Source organism: Rhea pennata, unplaced genomic scaffold, assembly GCF_028389875.1.
Source record: "Rhea pennata isolate bPtePen1 unplaced genomic scaffold, bPtePen1.pri scaffold_33, whole genome shotgun sequence".
Taxonomy (NCBI): Eukaryota; Metazoa; Chordata; class Aves; order Rheiformes; family Rheidae; genus Rhea; species Rhea pennata.
The window spans coordinates 2,071,012-2,085,176 of NW_026907680.1; the positions used below are offsets into that span (position 1 = coordinate 2,071,012).

A 14,165-nucleotide genomic window follows, 5' to 3' on the forward strand; every position below is an offset into this window, starting at 1 on the left:
ACTTCGGGATGTTCCCCGAAGTTCCTGGGATGAGCCCACGCAGGTGTATCCACTCTGGTTTCATGTGGGGATGCTGAAGCCACATGCCAGTCTGCAAGGCCCTAAAAGTAAGGAGCTGCTAGCAGAAAAGCTAACGTGAGAAATAAAAGAATTTTTAAAAAATTAAAAAGCAAAGGCAGGGTAACGTTCTAGTCGTACTCAATCACCCACAACATCTTCTGTCTCGTAAGATGGTCACATTTGAATGGTATGCTTATTTTGTTTTGGTTTAAATCTATCTTATAAACACCTACTGAAACCAGCAAGTCAAAAAGTTTTCTCTTTCCCTTATATCTGCAGTGGAGACACCTGAAGCATCCAGAGAGGTCACAAAATCCAATTATTCCAATGAGCAGGGATAAAAGACAACGTCCTTTCAGATCGCATGTAATTAAATTAACCAAAAATCGGTGTAAGCGCTAACTTGGCGCCTGTTATGACCATCTGGAATCTCTTGGATCTTGTGAATCCGGCAGTTGGCCGCGTTGCAGTAACTGTCTTTTCAAGGGACTGCTCGCCAGCGAGCGGCTGGGTACAACTGCGGGAGACACGTCCCAGCTGCGCTGCTGCATTCCACCCTCAAACGCGGCAAGCGCGGGTTCATTGCTGAGCCCTGCGGGCAGTTAAGCTCTTTAGAGTGCTTGAAGAGTAAATGCAACAGAAATAGCAAGGGGGGGTTAAATACAATTTGTTAAGGTGAGGAGCCAAATAGAAAAGACCTGCCTGGAGTTCCTGTTTAGATACATTTCATCAGTAAAAAACAATACAACGTTTTACAGAGTATCCTCCCCAAAACTGTACAGAAATTACAAACATTTCCCCTCTGTCCATAAAGCAGACTTTAAATTATCCCATTTCATAGTCCATATTCAAGGCAACAAGTGAAACGATGCTGCTCAGTTCGTCTTGTAGGAGAAGCAGGATCGTTCTTCTGAGCTGCAGTCCTGCTGGAGATGTTACTCTCCAAACACCCCTAGAACGTTGACTCCTGATGCACCAAAATTCACTTGCCTGCAAAAACAGCATTATAACGATAAGACACAAGTAAGTTAAAGCTCCTATTTAAAACAAATCTTCATTACAAGAAAAACTGCCAATCCCGCACATCAGCATTTTAACATTTATGTAGGTATCGTGTTTCACCTCGAATTAAAGACAGCTCTTTCAGAACAAAAAAGTCCGGACATTGCTTTTATGTCAGTGCAGCTTTCACTGTGCACTCGAAACTCCTCTTGTTATGTCAAAAACAAGAGATTACAGCACTATGGCAGTGTCTGTCTCCTGTTTATAAATAGCACAGTACTTCTAGCAAGAAGGTAGCAACCTGGTTGTCTGGCCAAGGCCACTATTCCGCAGCATGGACTCCACAGGATTTTTCAGCCAGCACAAGACCAAAGAAAAGCACAAAACATTTCCTGCATGCTCGTGCACACAAAACTTACATGATTTTGTAAAAAGGCAGCCATTACTTAAAATGAGAAGAGCATTTTAATTCCATCAGTATCGTCCTATGATAGCAACTTCAGTTACGGTATTTCAAAACAGAAAGCTCCTGCTCAGATCTCGTGCGCAGCGCAATGATACGGAACGTTTGACACTTACCCAAGCATCCCAGATTCTTTTGTCTTTATGATGTACAGAAACATAAGCAATGTATGGAACATGTTGTTTCTGCCCTGAATACCACGGGAAGAGAAAAAAACTTGGAAATGAAATCACATGCAAACAACCACACTAATATCTTAGAATGTCTTATTTAAAACAACTGTCATCCCCTGTCCTGATCTTAGGTGGAGCAGCACAATTTTTCCTTCAAAACGTTTTGCAAGATACATATACTGCAGTGTGCGCCCTGTCGGCCTGTTATATCATCAGAGATGAGAAAAAACTATAACAGAGACCTCGCGAAATGGTATTACAGCTTAGACTGCTGGGGTTTTGCCTCAATTCTTATCTTTCAATTAGGCAAACACCAGAAAAAGACCAAGCTTGTTTTCTAGATGGATTATCACCCTCAAATATTTTTAAATGCTTTTTAAAAGAGCTTTTCTGAAATCAGAAAATCAAGTCACAATCGGGGCTCAATAATAAAATCAAGATGTACAGGAAAAGTCTAGTATTTTGATATTGAGATTAGATGTTTCCCTCCAAAAACTCGTACAGACAAGCATCAGTCTCGTTGGCACTGAGGAATAGCAACTCACCTCAGAGCTTACATAAATTAGGATTTTAGAATAAATCATCAGAAAATAAACAACAAGAGGAAGCTGCTGCCTGGGCACTGATGTACCTAAGTTAGGCACTGAAGCTATCATTCAGCAGCAGACTAAATACCACACGATGGTCAAAGATCGTGGTAACATTTGCTTTCTGCACCGAGCCAGCCTACATATTCAATAGATGTGGCTAGTTCCAAAGGAAAAGGAAGAATGAAAAAGAAACAGATCAGGTCTGCTCAAGGTTTCCTGACAGCAGAAAAAACTAACGCGATCATACCTCAGGCAGATTGTAGACCTGGCGGTGGTAGATCAGCTCATAGTGGGGTGGATTGATGTTGCTTTGGTAGATGCAAAACACATTTTCATTTGTAATGTCTGTGAATTAAAGTTTTAAAATAAGATAGGGATTTTAAGAGCGCTGATGGGATCCAAGCAGGAAACAGCAGCTAAACAAGCAGTCCAAGAATGTCAATACCTGGTTTATCTGGTGTTTGAACAAAGTGTTGGGCAGTGAAGGTTCTGCCATCGGGGTATTTGGGGCTAGGGGGCAGTCTGGCATCGAGGTAAGTGCAGAATATGTGCATAAGGATCTGTGCAAACAAAAACAAATCTCATTTTAGTATCATTAAGAAGACTGACAGGACAGCAGCTTTCTTTCCATAATCTCAGATATTAGTTAGGGTATTTGAGAGTCTGTTGCTGCATCATGGACTTAATTAATCCCACTATGTTTAGAAGCCCAAGGCAGCTTAACACTTAGAGCACTGAATTCAATGGTCCAGGGCATGCCACAGATGTCAAGACAAGTTTATTCTTCCTGTAAATGAAACCCTTTCAGTCACAACACGTTAAAAAGGTGCTGCATGTGAACTGAACTCCTGACATACAAGTAACTATCTTCACATCTCACAGAATTTGCAGAGTCACAGATCTGAATAGCATATGTAGGACAAACTACAAGATACCTGATTTCATGATGGTTTCTACGCTAGCTGCAAAGATTTGGCGTAGAGAGGCCGATCCGATCTAATGACAACTTTTCCAAACACTACACTTACCCAGCAAGTTGCTCCTCTCTTGTCAAAAATGGCAAAACAAAATCAATGGACAAACTTGGACTGCTCATGAATCTTACCAGCTCTCAACATTTTGGAAGAAAGTCCTAGAACAAGTATCTTCTTAGCTAACAGCGAGAAAATCGCAGTACTGCATGTTGTGTTTTAACTCTTACAGTAGACTTCTCAACATTCTTTGGGTGCAGCGTGACCAAATTACTCTGTAGTATGATACCTCCTGTGTTCAACATAGGATTTGTTTGGCAGACAGAAGAATTTCTATGGGCTAAATGCCCAAAGCCTCAAGAGGTCTAGCGGAAATTATTGCTTTAAGTTGCACGCAATGAGACTAACATTACCGTTAAAAACTCTTCATTTGGCACTTATTGTCTTAAGTTAATGCCAAAGCTTCGAGACAAGTGTTCAATATTAATTTCATCTGTTATATCAGAACTTCTTTCCCAGAATCTTTACAAGTTTAGTACATTGTGCAGTACTATCTCTCTTAGCTGGTTTCATTAAAAGACAATGAATTCAGGGTGTGATGGTCTGTGTTACGGTCTTTAATACTTTCAAACTGCTCAGCTTGCTCTCTACCAAGATAGCCAGAGCTGCTTCCCAGCTTGTCAGTCCCAAATATTTAGTCATCTTCACAACTAGAAAATCAAATCTTATTTCAAGACAGATTTTGCTCAGCTTTAGCTTCCAGCAATTCAATCTTGTTGCATCTTTGTCAGCAAGGTTGTAAAACTTGCATATGAATCTTCTTTCTGCTTCTCCCCAGTAACTGAACATCTATAGAGGGAATCAAATCACCTGAACTCTCCTTTCAAATACAGAGTTCAACTGAAGAGTCACACGTGAAGCTTGTTCTCCACTCCCTGGATTATCTTGTGGCCTTTCTTTTAACTATTTCAGTTGAATTTTCAAGTCACTGTATTCACTGAAGTGCTTTCTCCTGACCTTTTGCATTAATTGGCTAAGCATGACTACAAGTCTGTTCTCAAGTACGATAATGTAATCCCTGTGGATCTCTCAAGAAACATTACTGAATTAAATAAACATCAAGACACGCCACTTAATCCGTTCGTTCTTCTAACCATTACAGCACAGGAAAATTTTAAGGTTCATCTTGCATGAGAAATGATGAGGTTTGGTTAAAGCAGACTTTTTTTCTTTTCTTTTTTTTTTTTTTCTTTTTTTTTTTTTTTTTTTTTTAATAAGGTAAGAATATTGCTCTAACAAATCCGCAACCTTCTGTCAGGTTGCTCCCAAAACAGTTACCTGACTGACATCTCAGATGAGTCTAAATAAGAGGCCGGCTTAAGACTAAGACATGAAATCGTATTTTTGTGATCTGCACAATGTCCAATCCCATTGGCATTATTCCTTGCATAATTTCACTGACTACAATGGGATTATCAGGATAGGGAGGCAAACAGGATTTTGACCATGTTCCTCAAAAGACTTAATTGCTACCACACACAAAAATCTACCCTGAAAGACACACTTTAGGAAGTTATATTAAGCCTTCTTTGAAAACTTACAGCACAGTCAGTGGGCAAGTCAGCATCCCACTTACGGCCCTTGAAATCTCCTCCTCTGTTCCATCGGAATGAGCTCATGTATCCTCCCTGAGAAAGCTCTGAAAAAACAAAATTTATTCAGCTACTGGAGGTTGAAGGTGCAAGGAGGACATATTTGACACTAGCTTCAAGAACACTGCATGTATTTTCAGTGCACAAAATAGGAAAAATTAAACTAAGGAAGTGCTTATAAAGTTAGGGGAGTGGAGTTTACAAGGTATTTTTTATTGGTAATTAATGAAGGGATTAAATAGGACACTTCACACCCCAAACTGAGAGAAGAAATAAAAACTTCCATGCCAAGTCCCACATCATTACATTGGTCTGAAAAGAGGAAGTTGCAAAAACTACCTCTGCTACTTGAAAAGCAGCTCTTCTCCCCGCTGTGACTGTAGTTCAAACCTCTTAATTGACAGGGTATCTGACACCGCCGACGCTTGACCCAGCTAATGGAAACGTTTTAAAGTCAGTATGGTTGACCACATACCTTTGATCCTTTCCACCAAATACTCTTGGTTCGCTGCAATATCCAAATACTGCATTATAGCGTACAGAGTTGGCATGACTGGAGCTTTAACAAGCGCTGCTTGTTTCAGATTGCTGATGCTGGCTTCTGCATGCGACAAGAGCCAGCACGACATCTGCATCCACGATAGAAATTTGAACATTCTCCCTTACAAGGCGTTAACAAATGCAATGTTACAAGGAGGAACTGGCTTTTTTGTCTCACTGTTTACTAAGGTAACTTACTAAGATAATTTACTAAGATTTATACAAAGTTAACAGCTTATCCAATACTCCAAATGTTTGTTTCCAATCCCAGTGAAGTACTAGCTGTCTCCCTTAAACCACACAACATAAACGCTATGCAGCACTGTGCGGTCGCAAAAGACGACAGACCCTTATCTGAAGGGCTTGCATTCCATAAGAAAACAGAAACATATGGTGTGAAAAAGGGAAGAAGTAACATCCATTTTAAAGAGCAGTAGGAGAGCAGCAAGGTGGAGATGAGGTCAGTAAGTGATCAGTTTTTCACAGGCACCACAACAGGTGCAGATCTTGAGGACAGACTACAAACAGGCCCCCACCAAAAAAAAAAAAAAAAAAAAAAAAAGTAGGCTTTGTTTAAATGAAGCATATCAAATCCTGCTCTTGATTGAGGGGGAATATGCATGTGATAAGGCAATGGAAGGAGTTCCTTCAGAGTTGCACTATGAAATTTTAGCTAGAATTCTAGCTCATCAAAATGCTTAAAAAGGAGGGGGGGGAACCCCAAAACAGCAAAAACCAACTGCCCCAACCAAAAGATCTTTTCTTCTAATGCCCATAGCTCTCCAAAATACACCTGAGATTATCCTCCCCAGCCCCACTTAGTGCTACACCTAGTACTTAAATAATCTTTAATGCATCTTAATCTTAAAATGATCTTAGATCTTAAATGCAAATGATTAATAACCTATCTGTGATAATAGAATTATTCTAAGTTAAAATAAATAAATAAATAAAATTTAATGTATCTTAACCTTAAAATGATCTTAGATCTTAAATGCAAACGATTAATCGCCTGTGATAACAGAATTAATTTAAGTTAAAATAAATAAATAAATAAATACTTCCTAGGTCTATAGATTTATTATTATCACAGTCATAAGATGACTTCTCAGTTCTTAAACAATATTTGGATACAATGTATCACATCTAAGTTTTCATAAAACTTTTTGTGGCCTGTTTGCTTTCAGACAAGATAGCAGGTAACAATTTAAGGAAGGAACAGCAATAGGTTTTTCAGGAAGTAGCTGATTTTAAGGAAGTTTGGAAAGACACATACTAACGTAGACAGAGAGGGCTGACAGGCAACCATCCTTGCAACGTGTGATAGTTTTCTGACAGTTTAAGATACAAGGATGTTAATCTGAGCCTTTAACTCTCCAGGAATGAATTCAGAGGAAACAAGAGGCTTAAGAATTTTATGCTATTGCAGCATCAGCATGCCTTTATCAGTATTTCCAGAAATCCTATGAAGAATCCTTCCAGTTTAGTAAAATGCATTACATGAAGCAAAGATCACACCAATACAAACAGGAAACGGAACTGTAATTCTTAGCAGACTTGTTTTCTATACTACCTATGCAGTGCCCTGCTATGGGGTGGCCTGCTACCAACCACCACAGCGAACCCCCCAGTTACTCTATCATCATACCTCCAACCTGCATTTCTGGGTACCCCATTCTTCTCAGCTGACTGCTCACAGACTCAATCTCTTGTACAAGTGGCACTAAAATAGTCTCATTAATCCACTAGGAAAGAGAAATGCAAAAATTAAAAAGCTTAGAAGCAACAAGAATGTGACAAAAATGTTAGTTTACTCTCTAGTCAGCATCACTGTTACAATCACAAAGGAGTTTAACAACAGGAACTTTGAAGTCAACCAAGGAGGAAAAGTAATTAAGAGCATCAATTTAGATAGGGGTGATTGGCTCTAGAAACACCCTCTAAAATGCCAAAAATTCACTATAGAGGACTTGGGAAAACAAATCTCCAGAAAGCAGTGATACTGATAAAGCTTTCCTGAACAATGAGAAAAGGGGTATTCTGAGGCACTGCACGACACTCATAGTGGTAATTTAAACTTTCATGGGCCCACTCCCTCTCAAAACCCTTTCAGGAAATGAAGGGCCTGATAAACACAGTATGTGACACTTGTATATGACACAGTTTGGGAACTGAAGCCAAGCTGCCTGTAGGTTTATGAACAGATGCTTAGGAATCTGGTACAGAACAGTCATAACCCCACATCTCATAGAAATCTTTTACTTTTCACTCGTCCCACTACTTAGAAGAACTACATACGTGATAGTTGCTGACTGAAGGGGTAATTCAAAGTTAGGCTTACAAATTATTTTGTCATAGTATGTGATTGTATTTCCTCTGCTAAAGCAATTGCCTAGACCAAAATTTTCTTTTTGTTTTTTTATTACACTCCTCAAGGCTGTTGGAAAAAGTCAACGGGCTGGCATTTCCCATGCTTTATTTGAGTCCAGAAGGAGTTTGAAATACAGGAGAAAAAAAACAGAAAAAATTCAGAAAATTGGGTTGTAGAAAGAAAAAACAAGTCTTTTCACATCCACTGTGTGTTAAGATGCACGTGTCTTCATTCAAAGGTGGGTGAACTTTACAGCTGTAAAGTTTTCAGAACAGAAAACACCTAGGTCAGCAAGTGCCGAAGTTCAGGTTGAAAATGTGTCCTAATACTTCTTTGTTACAAGCATGCTGTTCTAGTCTCCATGTCCAAGCCCACCCTAATCCTCAAATAGACTCAAATATGTAATTCTTCTCACTTCCTTAGGTATACAGGGAGCACTGAGGTACTTTTTCATTCTGCTGTACCTATTCTAACAGCAAGAACAGGCAGTTCATAGGGACAGGACTTACACTTCTGAACCTAGCGGTCCAGGAATCCAGGTAATCAAGCTGTCGTCGATTCACAATCACCCTTGCCCAAACCTATGGAAAGAACATTATTACCTACATACAGCAACCTAACAGAATACTAAAGAGTTTTTAGGTCCTACGACGTTTTCTGACCGCAGCCACAGCACATAATTCAAATTGCATTTGTTCCAGAACTCTCATCTAATGGCTGTATCATGTGAATTCTACAGTAGCTTACCATACTACTCTCCTACTCTCTTTTCACAGTACACTAAATCTCCCGTGAGTCCAAACGCACAGTTTTGAGTTCCCTGCTCTGTTAGGATAAAATTGGTCCAAGTTGCAGGGTAGACTAAGTTAATGTACGACATAAAGAAAACAGATCAAATTTAATTAAAAGCTACGTTAATGACATTCTTTTGAATCAGACTTATTCCAGACACAAATGTAAAGGAGAACAATTTTACACACCTTCAACTATTTCACTACATTAGGTACAGGTCAGTTTCCAGTCATTTTTTATGTCACAAGTTTATTTTATCCAGAGTACAAAATGGTAAAAAAAAGTTCCGCAACCACCATTCTTGAGTTGAACTCGAAGTCTGTCTGTTCTCAGACACACAGTAATATTAAACAACTTCAGATAAAATAATTCTGAAGAGTTGGCCAAACCAACAGAAGTTTCCAGCTTTCCACCGTGGCCTACACGGTGAGTATTAGTTAATTACAAAGACCACAAAGCATGAAACCTGAAATTCTCTCAGGAGTCACTTTTCCACCTAAACACAGGTACCTTGTTCACCAAGGAAGAAATCATTTTACAATTTTACAATTGTAAAATTTTACAGTCCGGAATTTGAAATGTATACCCCTTGTGGCAAAAAGTCTTACAAGCTGTATGAAGATGGTTAAATGCTATAGGATTTCTCCCTTTCTAGCACCGTTGACGGAGTTCACATTTGGATGGAGCCACATATTTTAGAGCCCTGTTTTTCTCTCTTGGCTCCTTTGGTGCTGAGCTTACTTCTTCTGCAGTCAGTGGAGAGCTCAGACGAGCTTCGTCCTTGTGTGCTGACGGAGCTTGGGGCATGCAAGCCACCTGATACTGGTACTTTCTCAGCACCTGTGCTTGCTCTACTAAGGAACGGCTGTAGTTCCAAAAGGTTGGGCTGCTGGAAGGAGAGCTGGAACATGAACTTGCTGAAATGACATTGAACAGCCATAAAATTATCACCAAGTAATCACAGAAGCAACACTGCAGGCAATAGGTCACTATATTAAGGCTTTGACAGGAGAGATGTGCTCATGAATTATCATAAATACATACACCAAAATCTGTCTGCATAAACACTGATTTCATCTTTATATTAATAAGGCACTGTCCCTATCCCAGACAAAAACTGCCTGCAGGTAATTCACCACCTTTAGCTCAACTGCCTTCTCCACAAAATATCCCTCCCATCGAGGTGATAAAGCCCTTCAACTCATTGTAGTCCACTATACACAACAAATGCTACAGAGATTATTAGTATATCTATAATATAGACTAGTACTTCAGCAGCTCTCTTTCTGTGCAGGAATCTTTTCCAACTTTTCTCATCCACTCCTCATCAATAAAACCAACATCCCCTCCTTGCCAAGCTTTTCAGGCTACATGAAGTTATTTACGTACCCAATTGAAGTCTACGCTGTTTCTCTTCTTCGCTTCGAAGGTACTTTTGCAGTGACTTGCGGTCTGTGATTTCATCATCTTGACTCATACGGGAATTATACCGCATTGGTGAAAAGTGGCAACGAGACCTTAGCCCGGTGCTTTCCACTGGCCCAACACTTGAGGCATATGGTGAACCAGTAGGAGAAGAGCTGAAGCTGGAAAGCTTTGGGAAACAAAAGCAAACAGTTGTGTCACATGAGGAAAGTGAGAGTTCCATTTTGACTTTATAAACTAAATGAATAGATCGACTCAACATAAGAATTGATTACTCTGCTGACTGCTGCTATAAAATATGCTCTCGTTTGGGGGAAGGTTTTTGCTATTTTGTAGTTACATTCTAGTTTCTTATTTTTGCTGTGCTCTGAAACAAACTAGCTACTCTAAAACAAATAAATTAACACCAGGGAAAGAGGATGAATACTGACAAGACAAATTTCATCTGCTTTGCAAACAAAGCGAACACACACACAGGACCCTCCACTGCCAGCCGCACACCTCCAATGGCTTACAGCACAACACAAGGACACGATAAGCAAAGCCAAACCGTTCCCCTTGAAGCCCCCTTGGTCATTACCTTACTGTAGCTGCTGCTTGGTGAATAGGTTAAAGCACTGCTATAAGAAGCGCTGTTGCTTGACAGAGCCTGCCGCTGAGGGCTGTACCCTGAGATACAACCAGAAGTAAACTTTGGACTGGCCCTGAAGGACCGGGATGGGCTGTAACTCAGCACAGTTTGACCCTGGACTCTAGGAGAAGGCGTAGAAGAAGGGACTTTCTTCGCTGCCAGCTCACGTGCTGGAATTATTTGTACTGCTGCAATAAGCAAAAAAACCCACAATCAGCACTGTACATGCAGCAGCCCAGAACTCTCCTCCTCACTTTAAATACACAGCAAAACACACATACACAACTCTCTTCCCTTAAGGAAATTCTAGGACACTAAAAAGACTATTCTAGTCTGACCCCTACAGGATTCAGCAGTCAACCCCAAAGACATAAAAATCAGAAAACTGGGACACGTGATCATAATTCAATACAAATTCTACAATTTAAAATTTCAGTTAAATTCTACCAAGCACCTTTGCATAGCCCGAGGCAATTATTTAACTTATTTGGTCAGCTACTCTACCTGCCTGCTTCATGTGTCTTTAGCACATCTAATGTCTCATTTACCTGTGCAAACCCAGATATTACACTCCTCAGCTGCGGTGATATAACCCTACTCCCGTATCTGCCGCTCTTTCTCTGGAGGCAGCCTAGTAGTATGTAACACATTGTACTAGCACCTTGCTTTTGCTGTATTTTCAAACTCTGCCAAGTTTTTCTATATTTGACAACATCACTTAGACATTCAGAACTTTTCAGAGCAACTGCTCTCTAGCCTGTCATTTTCAGACTGCACACTAAGGTCTCTTTTCTCTTTCTAATTTGGCGCTCTCCAGTCAGTATGATGATAGTAGGATACCAAATTTAAATACAAACCTATACACTCTGCCTTGTTCTCAATCCCATTTATAGGTTACAAATTCCTTGTCCAGCTTCATAAAGTTTAAGTCTCTCTCACTGCCCTTTAACAGCCCACTCTCCTTTTCTCCTTTTGTATTGGTTGTTTCCTCTCCACTTCTCCCCTTAATTGCTCATCAATTTATCACTTTTATTTTGAATTTTTATAGGCTGCAGTTAGTTCATCTTACTGCTCTTGTCAGATGAGGTAACTGAGAACTCACTTCACTAAAGATTCATGGGCTTGAGAAAGATATCATCTTTAAAAAAAGTATTTATAATTTATAACACCTACCTGCATTCTGCATCCCTAGAAGGATCTGCTGTCTACGAGTCATGACCAAGGTAGTTGGTGCCATTGTGTACTTGAAGTACATCCAAAAATCAAATAAGGCATTCAGACTGAACAGGGATACAAGCGCAAGCTCTAGAACAAACACAAAGGTTTTTATCATGCTAGGCACCATAAACAGGAGTAACAGTAAATGATCTGAGAAAACAAGTTTATACACAAATCAAGAATAGTTTATTGTTAGGGCTACCAATAACTGCCAGTCTGAGCACGGACGTAAGACAACTTCTCCTTTTCATGCAAGAACCATTAGAGATAAATTTCCTTTCTATATTGAAATTCATTTCTGTTGCTACAATATGTATTTGTAAAAGCGAAAGGTATTTTCCAGACAGGATACAAAGCACTGCAATGAAGTTTCATGCTATTTATCAAGTGTCTTCTGCCAAACCTTCTGTCACTCGTTACCTGACATTGCTCTCACTCTTCTTCCTTTTCATCCGCTAATAGTATTAGATACAATTACTTTTGAGCCTACTCATTTGAAACCAAATTTGATTATTTGGAAACGTCCTGCAGCCCTACAATACAACACAACGCTATTATTTCAACTATTCCCCAAAGCCTTATTGCACACATTAAACACATTTAAGGTAGGAAACCTGTTCTTCACACTCTTTCTTACTTGTCACTAAAATGATGAAATTCCAACAGCACCAAAAGGGATAAAGGAAAACAAAATGAAGCTTGGTTATTAAAAAACAACAACAACAACAACAAACCCCAAACCTTAAAAATGAATTCCCCAGCAAGAAGAATGAAGGCTGAAACCTTCCCTCCTCCCTAAAACTAATTCATATGCTGTGACAACTCACCAATATACCAGAGCGGCCAAAATGCGATGTTGTAATAGGAACTTATAAGTTTTCCAGTCCTAAAAAGAAAAGGAAGAAGCGATCAATTTAACAGTAACTGGGTCCTATGAAATATTTAAGCATATACAAAGCAGAATGCTTTACTTAGTTGAGTCAGATATAACAATCAACATACATGTCAGTATATATCATCCCCCCAACAGACATATTAAGGAGGCCCCAGGCCCAGACCACTTTCCGCTCTTCAGCCTCCCTCCTAATCTTCACAGTCCTGTCAAGGAGCGAAGCTGCAGAAATCTGTTCTGCCGCCATTGTCTGCAACAGGAAGCACACAAAGAAAGTTAAAGATTGAAAATTTATATACAGTTAGATTCTCACTCTGTACAAGACCTTTAAAAAAGTAAAAAAGCAAAAAGAAATTACATAAAAGGACTTCACATTGAGGTACCAAATCGTGTGTGGTGTTAAGAATGAGCTTCAGTGGTTTAAAAACAAAAAACAAAAAACAAAAACAAAAAACCCAAAACAATATTCCTCTTATAAACTGCATAAGCACTGTCACCTCTTCACAGTGAAACAGTTTCCATTTTCTCCACTGAGGTACAGAGGACAGAAAAGAGAGCCAGATTCCAACAGCGTTTTTGAGAAATAGCATTTTTCGGAATGCTGAAGCAACACTGCCTTCTCCAAGCAAGGAAAACAGACCAAGAAAACATCTTGCACAACCTGGCAGTTTTCCTACTGAAAACACCCACCTATCTCCTTCTGTCAGCTCAGGACAGCTCTGTACCCTCCCCACACCGTCCCCCCTTTACACCACAAAATGCCCTATGTAACAGAAATAACGCTTCCTGCATATTCTACTCCTCTCATCACTCTAGCACACACCATGCCACACACACACACACACGCGCGGGCGCGCTTGTCACCCGCCGGCAGCCCGCCGCACTCCCAGGCCTCGCTGACAGGCCCTGAGTCGGCAGCGACACCGCCGCTCCGCTCCGCTCCGCCCCCGAGGGCGCTGCGGCCCAGGCCCAGGCCCAGGCCCCGCCCGCCGCCCCCACCGCAGCCGCCTCCAACGATTGGTCGCGCAGAGGTGACGTCACCGGAATCAGTTCTGCGGGGGGGGGGGCGGGGCGGGGGGGAACGCCGTTGCCGGGGAGATGCCGTTAACGGCGGGGGGGGGAGGGGGGCGGGGGAGACGACTCCGCTTTTGAAAAACAACGTTCGCCCGTGCACAGCCCGGCCGCTTTCCTACTGAAAACCCCCGCCCGTGTCCGTCTCCAGACCCTCCGCACACCCCCCCGCCTTTACGCCACAAAATGCCGCACACAACAGCAGTAACACTGGCCACTTTCCCTGCTCCTCCCATCAGCGCAGGAAACTGCCACGCCTCCCCCGGCCACAGGCTTCAAAACCTCTCAGCTACTTCGTCGCTGAACACAAACAT

At 40.9% G+C, this 14,165-nt stretch overlaps 1 protein-coding gene across 1 annotated transcript; it reads right to left on the minus strand.

Annotated features, from left to right (window-relative positions):
* Window positions 1-995: 995 nt before the first annotated feature.
* LOC134154695 (transmembrane protein 209-like) lies at window positions 996-14,087 on the minus strand. The gene is made up of 15 exons (XM_062601377.1): window positions 14,030-14,087; window positions 12,891-13,017; window positions 12,716-12,774; window positions 11,844-11,975; window positions 10,620-10,858; window positions 10,000-10,208; window positions 9,356-9,527; window positions 8,332-8,403; window positions 7,100-7,196; window positions 5,387-5,512; window positions 4,861-4,958; window positions 2,734-2,848; window positions 2,536-2,633; window positions 1,642-1,715; window positions 996-1,050 (listed from the first exon to the last, which is right to left on the minus strand). Exons 1-15 carry the CDS (start codon window positions 14,085-14,087, stop codon window positions 996-998), a joined length of 1,731 nt encoding a protein of 576 aa, XP_062457361.1.
* Between the last annotated feature and the right edge of the window lie 78 nt (window positions 14,088-14,165).